Consider the following 12939-nt stretch of genomic DNA (forward strand, 5'->3'; position numbering starts at 1 on the left):
CAAATGAAAGCAGCTGGGGTCTAAACCTGGCTCCACCTGCAACTCCCAGCCTGAGTGTGAAGAAGCACTTCCCATCTCTGCACATCAGTTCCACATCTATATGATCCCCTTCCTACTTTATCCCTGAAATAATGGATGTGAAAGAAGTTGGGGAAAGGTAAATGCTACCCAGGAAGGGTGGAAAGGAAAAGACCGACCAGAATCCTGGAAGGCTCCCTGGAGAAGGTGGGGCTTGAGTAGGGCAGAAAGTGGCAAGAAGGATTTGGGTGGGCAGAGCAGAGGACAGGCAGTATGCACAGTGGTCAAGGATGTTGATGCTAGAGAGCTGGCCTGGGTTTGGGTTCCAATCTTGGGTCTGTCACCTACTAGTTATGTGACCTTGGCCATGGCTTAGCTTTTCTAAGCCTTGGTTTGCACCCCTGTAAAATGGGGTGATGACCGTGCATCCTAGGGCTGTGCCAAGGATAGAATATGAAAATCGCATAGGGCAGTTAGCACAATGGCCAGACACAGTAAGTGTTCAGAACACATTTGTGTTATCATGCTTATTGCTTATTATTCTTGTTTCGCTAATTCTGTTTAGTTCACAATTAAGAATCTTTCTTGGCCAGACACAGTGGCTCATGCCTGTAATCTCAGCACTGTGGGAGGCCAAGGTGGGAGGATCACTTGAGCTCAGGAGTTTGCAGCCAGCCTGAGCAACATAGCAAGACCCTGTTTCTACAAAAAACAATTTTTTTTTTTTTTTTTTGTTTGAGACGGAGTCTTGCTCTGTCGCCCGGGCTGGAGTGCAGTGGCCGGATCTCAGCTCACTGCAAGCTCCGCCTTTCCAGGTTTATGCCATTCTCCTGCCTCAGCCTCCCATGTAGCTGGGACTACAGGCGCCCACCACCTCACCCAGCTAGTTTTTGTATTTTTTAGTAGAGACGGGGTTTCACCGTGTTAGCCAGGATGGTCTCAATCTCCTGACCTCGTGATCCACCCATCTCGGCCTCCCAAAGTGCTGGGATTACAGGCTTAAGCTACAAAAAAATTTTTTTAAAAATTACCTGGGCATGACGGCATGCACCTGAGATCTCAGCTACTCAGGAGGCCGAGGTGGGAGGATCGCTTGAGCCCAGGAGGTGGAGGTTGTAGTGAGCTGTGATTGCACCATTGCACTTCAACCTGAGTTTGACAAAGCAAGAGCTTGTCTATTAAAAAAAAACAAAAAACAGCCTTTCTGTATGACCATAGTCCCCTGATCCATATAGCATTTTAGAGTGTCCACGATAGATCCACACCCAGGTCTCACTGGTACTTACTCATGAGGAGGACAAAGCAGCTTTCATCCCCACCACAGGGGATAGAAAGGAGCCGGAACCCAGTTAGGGTTAGTAAATGGCCAGGCGAAAGTAACTAAGGGCTCCTGGCTCTGCTTGAGGGAACTCTCTCTTTTCCCAATCTTTGTTGGGCAAACACTGACCGAGCCCCTGCTCCATGCTGGGCACTGGGGATCACAGATGGCTCCAACCCAGGCCCTGGGCTCCAGGCCCCTGGCTCCAACCCAGTCAGTGAGGTTGGAGGTAGACACATGCCCAGATGTCAGTGCCTTCCTTGCCCCTTTGTGCCTGGACCCCAGCTTGTAGCCACCTGTTTCTTTGTTCACTGTCTGATCTCCCACTTTGGATTGGAATCTCCATGAGGCCTGGGCCCATCTGCCCTGTTCGCTGGGGTATCCTTTGCCCCTCACTCATGCTTGGCACGTAGTGCATGTTCTATATTACAGCCTGGGAAGGGAAGGAAGGATGGTTGCTGTCTAGTGGTCACTAAGTGTGGTCCAGGCACTGTTGCAAGCTTTCCACGCCCTGGCTCCTTTGGGCCTTACAACCCTGTGCCTCATCTATGTATCCTCACTTGCTGAGGGTTGCAGTATATTGTTTGGTTTTAGAAACAAGTTGTAGAACTATATAATGTGACCTCTTTCCTGTTTAAAAAAAGAAAGAAACAGCCAGGCACAGTGGCTTACGCCTGTAATCCCAATACTTTGGGAGGCTGAGGCAGGTGGATCACTTGAGGTCAGGAGTTCAAGACCAGCCTGGCCAACATGGTGAAACCCCCGTCTCTACTAAAATACAGAAAAAAAAAAAAATTAACTGGGCACGGTGGCACATGCCTGTAATCCCAGCTATGCGGAAGGCTGAGGCAGGAGAATCTCTTGAACCCAGGAGGCAAAGGCTGTAGTGAGCTGAGATCATGCCACTGCATTCCAGCCTGGGGGACAGAGCAAGACTCCGTCTCAAAAAAACAAAACAAAAAAGAAAGAGACAATCCCCAAATCCCCACAAAATGAAACTAAGCTTTTTTTTTTTTTTTGAGATGGAGTCTCGCTCTGTCGCCCAGGCTGGAGTGCAGTGGCCGGATCTCAGCTCACTGCAAGCTCTGCCTCCCGGGTTTATGCCATTCTCCTGCCTCAGCCTCCCGAGTAGCTGGGACTACAGGCGCCCGCCACCTCTCCCGGCTAGTTTTTGTATTTTTTAGTAGAGACGGGGTTTCACCATGTTAGCCAGGATGGTCTCGATCTCCTGACCTCGTGATCCGCCCGTCTCGGCCTCCCAAAGTGCTGGGATTACAGGCTTGAGCCACCGCGCCTGGCCAGAACTAAGCATGCTTTATAGGTCTGCATGCGTGCATTCCTAGAAAAGAGCCCTAAGGAAACACATCAGCCCAGCAGAGTGCGATTCCCTCCTGGAAAAGCCTAGGGCGAAGGGGGAGACCCAGGGAGCACTTGCTCTCCCTGTAACATTCTTCCCTTCTACAGTGACACTGTCACTTGCTAAATTTTAGAAATAAAAAGACTGCATTAAAATAAAAACAAAATGATTCATTTTCTACCCCCAAATAAAAGGAAAAACAGAATCATGGGGTGGTGGTCCTGGTGCCACCACTCATTAGCTGTGTGACTTGGACAAGCCAGGGTCACCTCCTGGGGCCTCACATTCTCATCTGTAACATGGGGTGACCATGACCTCCCCCCGCAGGGCTGCACAGGTGTCCAGGAGCACGGCTTTGTGAGCCTGGGCAGACTGACCCACCACCCTGTGTCTTGTCCTCTGCAGGATGAAAGCGTGACTCAGCTTGGTCAAGAGCTGGCCCAGAAACTGGGGCTGCGAGTTCGCAAGGCATATAAGAGGCCCCAGGTAGGTGGGCTCGGGACCCTGGGAGGGTCGGTGTGGATGTGAGGAGGTCTGAAGCGAGGGACCAGGCACCGTGGAGAAGGTGGGTGAGGGTGGCCAGGGCCAGGTTAGGACAGAGGGGAGCGACAGCAGGTGATCTTCCTTGTCTGTTGGCTGAAAGCCCTGGAACCTTTCAGAAAAGGAGATAGCAGCCACCGCTTCTAGCTCACCTTAGACTCCAGCTGTTGAAAACTACTCCCTCCCGGCGCTGGCTGACTTTAATCACCTGGAGGTGGCCTGAGTTGACACTGGCATCCTTCAGCATTATGTTCTAAAATAACCCCCATATGGTGCAAATTTGAAGTGTCGGTATCTGTTTGGCTGGTTCAGATCCACACAGATTCATTTGGCACCTGCCAAGGGCCAGGAGGCCGCACATGGGAAAGCTCGTGACTCGAGTCTCTCTGTGACCTTGAGCAAGTTAGTTCATCTCTTTCCACCTTGGTTTCCTCATCCGGAGGATGGAGATAATTTATGCCCGCCCCAGAGGGCTCATGGGAGAATTAAAAAAAGAGGTGCCTCACGCCTGTAATCCCAGCACTTTGGGAGGCTGAGACGGGCAGATCACCTGAGGTCAGGAGTTCGAGACCAGCCTGATCAATATGGAGAAACCCCGTCTCTACTAAAAATACAAAAATTAACCGGGCGTGGTGGCGCATGCCTGTAATCCCAGCTACCCGGGAGGCTGAGGCAGGAGAATCACTTGAACCTGGGAGGCAGAGGTTGCGGTGAGCTGAGATCACGCCATTGCACTCCAGCCTGGGCAACAAGAGTGAAACTCCATCTCAAAAAAAAAAGAGAGAGAGAGAGAATGGGCTGGGCGCAGTGGTTCATGCCTATAATCATAGTACTTTGGGAGGCTGAGGTAGGCAGGTTGCTTGAGCTCAGGAGTTCAAGACCAACCTGGGCAATATGGCGAAACCGTCTCTCTCCAAAAAGTACAAAAATTAGCCTGGTGTGGTAGTGCGCGCCTGTGGTCTCAGCTACTTGGGAGACTGAGGTGGGAGGATCACATGAACCCCAGAGGTCAAGGCTGCAGGGAGCTGAGATCACACCCCTGCACTGCAGCCTATGGGACAAAGTGAGACTCTGTCTCAGAAAAAAATTTTAAAAATGAACAAATAAATAAAAAGATAGAATGTTTGAGACGGTGTCTAGCATGGTGCGTGACACACAGTAGAGGTATGCAGGGAGGTCCTCTGCCCAGGTCAAGGTTGGAGGAAGAAAACCCCAGAATCTGACCCAGAGAGACAGAGCAGGTGACTTCCGGCAGGCCTGGGGACAGGGACTCAGGGGACACTGCAGATCCCAGCTGCCTGTGTCAGGGCTTCTTTCCTGCCCCAGCTAAGGGGACCTTGAGCATCTTTTCAGAATCTTTACCTCTGCCCACCTCTCTCCCATCTCTGGCAGGAATTGGAAACCTTTTCTCTGCTCAGTAATGGCACTGCGGCTGGCGTGGCAGATCAGGTAGGACTGGGGCTGAGCCAACCTGTCCTGATTTATCCATTATGAGAGGTTTGGATTCACTCTCTCCAGGTATAAATGACCTCAGGCAGCGGGTCCAGGGGCCTCCGCCTCCCCAGGAGGTGCCTCCCATGACCACGGGGGCAGGGTGTGGGGACAGGCCATGGCTGCTGTTGGCAGGGAGTGGTCATTGCCGGGGAGCCCCTGGGGGCAGCCTTACTCAGGGACCCTGGCCAGGACACAGTCCGGGCACCTGGTCCCACGTGCCTGCCTTCTGCCTCCCGCCCCACATTTCCTGCTGTGTTGCTTTTTTTCTCACCAGCCTTTCTGCAGGTTCAGTCCCCTGGGCCTGGAATGTCTTCCTCTTCCCCACCCTGCCTTTCTCTAGCTCTTCGCTTTTCAAAGCCCAGCTCAAGGGCATGCCCCTGCTGAAACCCATCCCGCTCTCCCTGGCTCAGTGACTCTGCTGGGGAGGGGCAGCTGAGACTGAGGATTCTGACAAGGAAGAGCCAAACTGGGCCCTGCAGCCTTGGGCAGGTCCTTCAGAGTCCACATTCTGAAATGCGGACCATCCCTCAACAGAAACAGGGGAGGAAAGGGCTTGATAACCCGGCACACGGGACCCAGCAGGAAATGAAATGGGCAGTCACTGCGGAGAGCTGCTGTGCTGTCCCGAGCTAGGGACTCCTCCTAAGGGCCAAGACACTTGTGCACCCCAGTCAGGTCTGGCTCATCCCGGGAGGTGGGGCAGGGCCTGGCACACGACTAAGACCCCTGCCCCCTACTCACCACGCAGGAGCTGCTCAGGTAGACTTTGAAGCTTTCTGGAAAGTGAGGGATGGGCTATAAGAGCACTGATGGAACCCGAGGTCCTGCCACCTTGTACGTTAAGGGAAACTGAGGCACAGAGTGGGGTGGGGACAGGGCCAGTGTCACACAGCGAGGTAGCAGCAGGCCTCCCTCCTCCAGAGCTTTGCAGCACTTTGTTTCATTCATTCCACAAGGAGGCCCACAAAACACTCTTGGCCCTGGGCCTGAGAGAGCTGCGTCCTTGCCCTCAGGGGCCTCCCAGCCTGCAAAGGAGGCAGGTGATGATCTGCCTTTGTGGCATTCATGGTATGTGTGCCAGGCACGGTGGCTCATGCCTGTAATCCCAGCACTTTGGGAGGCTGAGGTGGGTGATCACTTAATTTCGGGAGTTAAAGACCAGCCTGGCCAATGTGGTGAAACCCCATCTCAACTAAAAATACAAAATTAGCCAGGCGTGGTGGCGTGCACCTGTAGTTCAGCTACTTGGGAGGATGAGGCAGGAGAATCACTTGAACCTAGGAGGCTCAGTTTGCAGTAAGCCGAGATCACGCCATTACACTCCAGCCTGAGAGACAGAACAAGACTCCATCTCAAAAACAAAAGAAATTATTAGGCCTGGCACATACCAGGTGCTCCAAAGAGGAAACATTAAATGAAGGAGAAGTGATTTGTCTAAGTTTACCCAGTATGGGCCAAGCACTGAGCTTGGGGTTGGGTACGTGATAAACAAAACAATTCTGTTCCCTGCCTTCAAAGAGCTCACAGTCCAGGAGGGACATTAGGACATTAGCCAGATCATTTCTGGTTACAAACCGTGACCAGAAATCCCCACACTCTGAAGGCAGAGTGTGGGGATACCTGAGCCATTGCAACTGGGAGGCCTGATTTAGACAGGATTCAGTGACATTTAAGCTGAGACCAGAAGGCTGAAGAGTTAGGGGCAGGTGTGCAGGTGAAACAGCATTCCAGACCAGGGGAAGGTGTTTACAAAGACCCTGAGGCCTGGAGGAGCTCAGAGTGTGGGAGGAACCAACGCCAAGGCAGGCAGCCCCCTGGGGGTCCTGGAACAGGAGATATAAGCCAGACCGCTTGGCCCCTGGTGAGAAGCTCAGTCTTAGCCTTGGGAAGGCATTGAAGGGAGGCAGCATTAATTCTATTCATTGATTCAGAAGGTATTTATTGAGTACTGCTTTGTACCCAGTGTCAGTTCAGACACTGGGAATAGAGCACTGAGGTAGCTTCTCATCACAGCAAGCGGAGCTGGGGCTGGGCAGGCACAGCAGATGCTCAAAAGATATTTGTTGAATGACTGATGACTGTGGCCAGGGGGCCACAGCAAATATGGGCTGAATGCCCAGCTCTCCAGGGCCAGGCCTCAAAGCCCTGCTCAGTCTGCAGCCAGATGACCATAGATGGCGCCATACCTGGCACCAGGCACTCCCAGTCCCAGCCAGGCCGTTCACCCATCCCTGCAATCTTTCTGGGCTCCTCCTGCACGTTCATAGAGGTCAGGCGGGGCATGGTTAGGGAGGGCTCTAAGAAGCCCACAGTGGAGAGGACCAGTTCAGACCCTGCCTCATGAACTCAGTTTGCCCAACATGGTACACACATGTGCACGTGCACACACGGAGTGGCCCTAGGACACATGAGGGCAGGGTGGTGTCCCAGCCAGAGCCCCTGGCCTTCTGTCAGTTGTGCACAGACACAGGTAAATGCAGGCTGCAGGGGTCCTTGTAGGTTCTCCACCATGAGCACCGTATTTGTTCAGCCGGCTGGTCATTCCACATGTGCACCTGGAAGTGGGGATGGTCCAGGCTGTGCCCTCAGGGAGCTTCTTATGACCCAGGAGCCAGGCAGAGGCCCTACAAGACAGAGTCTGTGCAAGAGCTGCCTCTGGCAGTATGGGGAGCAAGATGCAAGGAGGGCTGTGAGTTCCAGGAACAGAGAGCCCAAGGCAGCCTTGGTGGGAGAGGGCTTCAGCGAGGCAGGGAAGCAAGACTAAGAGGAAGGGAGAGCTGGAGAGGGGGGAAACGGCACTCATGACCAGGGACACAGCCTGTGCAAAGGCTAAGCAGCAAGAGAGACAGACACCCCAGACCACAAGACCAGTTCCTCCCATGGGGCTCAGAATAGCCTGGGCTCTGCAGTGGGACGTGCTTTGGCTCAGATCCTGAGCCCGCTCCTTATCTACGCAGGCCACTGCACCCCTCAGAGCCTTAGCTTCCTTCTCTTTCACAGGGGTCCAGTACCTGCCATTTTTGTGGAGGTTATAGAATTACAGTGGGTCAGTGTGAAAGCTCCCAGCAGGGCCTCTGCAGGAGACATAGAGCTCCATAGACCTTTGTTGCTAAACGGATGTCACCAGAAGGAGTGCCATGCAGAAGGGCAGGAAGAGTGAGCCTGGCAGGCTGGGTTGATGGCATGGGCAGGAGGGCTGAGAAGGTGACTTTGTCCTGTATGACCTGGGAGCCATGGGCACGACCTAGCGGGGAGAATCACCGCTTTCCCTAGAGATGTTCATCTGGTACCTCTCTTTTCCCTCAAAGACTTTATGTGCCGGGCGCGGTGGCTCACGCCTGTAATCCCAGCACTTTGGGAGACTGAGGCGGGCGGATCACAAGGTCAGGAGATCGAGACCATCCTGGCTAACACAGTGAAACCTCGTCTCTACTAAAAATACAAAAAAAAATTAGCCGGGCGTGCTGGCGGGCGCCTGTAGTCCCAGCTACTCAGGAGGCTGAGGCAGGAGAATGGCACGAAGCCGGGAGGCAGAGCATTCTGTGAGCCGAGATCACGCCACTGCACTCCAGCCTGGGTGACAGAGAAACCCTCTGTCCCAAAAAAAAAAAAAAAAAAGACTTTATGTACTTACCACGAGGATAGCAGCTCTGTCATCCAGCATGGCGGCCTTGGTTTGGCAGCCAATCTGTGGTGAGCAAACACTCCAGAGACTGAAGTGCACACATTTGCCATGTGCTCCATGGCAGGCTCAGATGCGGGAAGGAGGTGCAGGGTGTTGGTGCAGGTGTGGGTGGGGGAGTGTACAGTTCCAGGGGACAGACTCAGGGCAGGCTCTTGGATCAGACAGCCCTGCTCTGATCTGTGCATGGCAACTTTCTGGGCTGACATTTCCATGCCATGGGATGCTACCTCGCAGGGCGCCTGGACCGAGGGCTAAACCCCACGGTGGGTGTGAGATGCTGGCCCGGGCTGGCGTGAGGCAGGATGCCGGATGAATCTAGCTCCTGGTCCTGTGGCTGCTGGTCCTGGGGAAAGGAAGGCTAGTGGTGGAGTCTGGTCCTCCATCTGGCCCTCTGTGGGGACACAGAAAGGGTGGGGCCCCCCAAGGCCTTACCAGGGAAGCAGGACTTGAGCTGGACTATGAAGGACTCAGAGAAAAAGGGGAGGTTGTCAGGACAGGGAAGGATGCACCACGGCCTGAAGTTCGGAGCGTGGGAGCTGGTGAATAAAACACCAGCTCTCCCAGGCCAGTTTCCTGATAGCTGGGACTCAGGAACTTACGCTGTACATCTAATAAACACAGGCCAGGCATGGTGGCTCACGCCTGTAATCTCAGCACATTGGGAGGCCGAGGTGGGTGGATCATTTGAAGTCAGGAGTTTGAGATCAACCTGGCCAACATAGTGAAACTCTGTCTCTACTAAAAAATTCAAAAATTGGCTGGGCACGGTGGCTCACGCCTGTAATCCCAGCACTCTGGGAGGCCAAGGCAGGCGGATCACGAGGTCAGGAGATCGAGACCATCCTGGCTAACACGGTGAAACCCCGTCTCTACTAAAAAATACAAAAAGCTAGCCGGGCGAGGTGGCTGGCGCCTGTAGTCCCAGCTACTCGGGAGGCTGAGGCAGGAGAATGGCGTGAACCCGGGAGGCGGAGCTTGCAGTGAGCTGAGATCCGGCCACTGCACTCCAGCCCGGGCAACAGAGCGAGACTCCATCTCAAAAAATAAAAATAAAAAAAAAAAATTCAAAAATTAGCTGGGCGTGGTGGCATGTGCCTGTAATCCCAGCTACTCGGGAGGCTGAGTCTAGAGAATCACTTGAATGTCTGAGGCAGAGGTTGTAGTGAGCTGAGATCACACCATTGCACTCTAGCCTAGGTGACTGAGCAAGATTGCATCTCAAAAAAAAAAAAAAAAAAGTCGGGTGTGGTGGCTCACCCCTGTAATCCCAGCACTTTGGGAGGCCAAGGCAGGCGGATTGCCTGAGCTCAGGAGTTTGAAACCAGCCTGAGCAACATGGCAAAACATCATCTCTACTAAAAATACAAAAGGCTGGGTGTGGTGGCTCACGCCTGTAATCCCAGCACTTTGGGAGGCTGAGGCAGATGGATCACCTAAGGTCGGGAGTTCGAGACCAGCCTGACAAACATGGAGAAACCCTAAAATACAAACATTAGCCAGGTGTGGTGTCGCATGTCTATAATCCGAGCTGCTCGGGAGGCTGAGGCAGGAGATTTGCTTGAACCCGGGAGGCGGAGGTTTCGGTGAGCCAAGATCACACCATTGTACTCCAGCCTGGGCAACAAGAGCAAAACTCCATCTCAAAATAAATAAATAAATAAAAATACAAAAAAATTAGTCAGTCAGGTGTGGTGATAGGCACCTGTAATTCCAGCTACTCAGGAGGCTGAGGCAGAAGAATTGCTTAAAGCCGGGGGGTGGAGGTTGCAGTGAGCCAAGATCGTGCCACTGCACTCCAACCTGGGCAACACAGTGAGACTCTGTCTCAAAACAAATAAACAAACAAACAAAAAAACACTTACAAAGCACTTCCTGTGTGCCAGGCCCTATTCTGAACTTTTCACACATAGCAGGTCATTTCATCCTGATAGCCTTCCCCAGCAGTGAGTGAAGCAGGCCCAGAGTGGATGGGGAACTTTGCCTAGGCTGTCCAGCCTGCTCAGGCCCAGCTTCCCTCCAGCAGGAAGGCAGTGGGATCCCACCTGGGCTGCATCCCCTTCTCTGCTTCCTGGGGGACCTGGGGCTACCATGGGAGAGGAGAGCCTGGGGACCCAGGGAGAGGGCACTTTTGTCTTTGAACTGCAAGCCATCTGTGGTGCTGCATGGGGGGCTTGGTATGACCTTTGCCGCCTTCACCAGGGTGAGGACCCCACCCCGTGGCAGGTGGAAGCCAAGACTCAGAGGTTCCCTCCCTGCCCTTCACCACCCCTCGCTAGAGGGGCAGCTGTGGCACTCCACTGATCCCATGCCCCCACCTCCTGGCCCATCCAGCCCCTTGCTGGGCACCACAGGGGTGAGGACCCAGCACGTGTGAGGGCTTTTTTTTTTTTTTTTGAGATGGAGTTTCGCTCTTGTTGCCCAGGCTGGAGTGCAATGGCTCGATCTTGGCTCACCACAACCTCTGCCTCCTGGGTTCAAGTGATTCTGCTGCCTCAACCTCCCTAGTAGCTGGGATTATAGGCATGTGCCACCACGGCTGGCTAATTTTGTATTTTTAGTAGAGACGGGCTTTCTCCATATTGGTCAGGCTGGTCTCGAACTCCTAACCTCAGGTGATCTGCCCGCCTTGGCCTCCCAAAGTGCTGGGATTACAGACATAAGCCACCACTTTTTTTTTTTTTTTTTTTTTTTTTGAGGCGGTTTTGCCCAGGCTGGAGTATAGTGGCATGATCTCAGCTCACTGCAACCTCCACCTCCTGGGTTCAAACCATTCTCCTGCCTCAGCCTCCCAAGTAGCTGGGGTTACAGGCTCCTGCCACCATGCCCGACTAATTTTTGTATTTTTAGTAGAGATAAGGTTTCACTATGTTGGCCACGCTGGTCTCAAATTTCTTTTTTTTTTTTTTTGAGATGGAGTCTCGCTCTGTCGCCCAGGCTGGAGTGCAGTGGCGCAATCTCGGCTCACAACAAGCTCCGCCTCCTGGGTTTACGCCATTCTCCTGCCTCAGCCTCCCGAGTAGCTGGGACTACAGGCGCCCGCCATCTCGCCCGGCTAGTTTTTTGTATTTTTAGTAGAGACGGGGTTTCACCGTGTAGACCAGGATGGTCTCGATCTCCTGACCTCGTGATCCGCCCGTCTCGGCCTCCCAAAGTGCTGGGATTACAGGCTTGAGCCACCGCGCCCGGCCTGGTCTCAAATTTCTGACCTCAGGTGATCCGCCCACCTCGGCCTCCCAAAGTGCTGGGAGATTACAGGCATAAACCACCAGGCCCAGCTGCATGTGAGGGCTTTAATCTCCCCTGGCACTCTAAGTCCTCCTGGGTGCCAGGTCAACAGCCTAGTCATGTGGGGAGGGGCTGGTCCTGGGTGCCGGGATCGGGGCCTTCCCAGCCACAGAGCCATTGTGGCCCTCTCCCCACAGGGAACTTCTAATGGATTGGGGTCCATAGATGACATCGAAACAGGTAATGTCCCTGATATGAGGGAACAAGTGGAAATTGAGGCCCCAGGTTGAGGGGCACTCAGCCCCCCACCCCTGATGTCCCCTAGAGGTCAGGGGAGTCAAGTCCTCTCCCCATCCCAGCCCTGTAGATGAGAGGGCCTTTGAGGGGTTCCCCACCCTGATACTCCCTGAGGCATGGGAGAAAACAGTGAGTTGAGAGCCACAGACCCGCTCAGGGAGGGGAGGGCATCCATCTCTAGCCTGGCGGAGGGGGGTGCTGCCTCTTAGCTGGGTGCAACAGTCCCATGGCCTTCACTCCAGGCTGCCTACACATCCCTGCCTCTTCCAAAGCCCTTTCCCCTCCTCTTCCTCATTGGCTTCCAGAAAACTTTGCCTTTTTAAGAGTGTCCCCTGGAGAGGCCATTGCTTACCCCAGAGGAAGGAGGCAGCAATAGTGGACATTCAGGCATTGAGCCTGGGCCAAGCGTTGACATCATAGGACTGAGGGCCCCTGCCAGCTCTGGGGCTGTGGCCTTCCTTGACCACCCCCTGAGCGTCTGCCAGTGGGATCAGCCGATGGGGAAGGCAGGGCTCCTGGGAAGAGCTGAAGGAAGAAGGGAAGGTATTGGGTGAGCGTTGTGGGGCTCAGGATGCCTCCTCCACCCCTACCAAGCAGTGCTCCCCTTCATCTCTTGCCCACCCCATCCGCAGACTGCTATGTGGACCCTCGAGCCTCCCCGGCCCTCCTCCCCTCCACGCCCACGATGCCCCTGTTCCCTCATGTTCTGGACCTGCTGGCCCCCCTGGACAGCAGCAGGACCCTCCCCAGCACCGACAGCCTGGATGACTTCTCAGACGGGGATGTCTTTGGCCCAGAGCTGGACACCCTCCTGGACTCGCTGGTGAGCCACACCGCCCTCCTTGTGCTCCCCTGAGTCCCTCTCCCCGCCGTGTCTCCATTGTCCCGGGGTGGAGGGAAGGCCCCCATGCTCATGTCATGTGTCTCAGGAGGAGGCCTCAGTAGGGACAGAAATGAAGCTGCAGACTGGGCACAGTGGCTCATGCCTGTAATCCCAGTACTTTG

At 54.1% G+C, this 12939-nt stretch overlaps 1 protein-coding gene across 4 annotated transcripts in view; it reads left to right on the forward strand.

Annotated features, from left to right (window-relative positions):
* Positions 1–12939, forward strand: part of ZC3H7B (zinc finger CCCH-type containing 7B) — a 63939-nt gene that overhangs the window by 29765 nt on the left and 21235 nt on the right. For all 4 annotated transcript variants that reach the window (XM_026451605.2, XM_026451606.2, XM_026451607.2 and 1 more), the window contains 4 exons: positions 3099–3179; positions 4626–4682; positions 11835–11877; positions 12567–12757. In XM_026451605.2, coding sequence (XP_026307390.1) covers positions 3099–3179; positions 4626–4682; positions 11835–11877; positions 12567–12757 — 372 coding nt within the window. The remainder of the gene's footprint in view (positions 1–3098; positions 3180–4625; positions 4683–11834; positions 11878–12566; positions 12758–12939) is intronic.

This window comes from Piliocolobus tephrosceles, chromosome 19 (assembly GCF_002776525.5).
Source record: "Piliocolobus tephrosceles isolate RC106 chromosome 19, ASM277652v3, whole genome shotgun sequence".
Lineage (NCBI taxonomy): Eukaryota > Metazoa > Chordata > Mammalia > Primates > Cercopithecidae > Piliocolobus > Piliocolobus tephrosceles.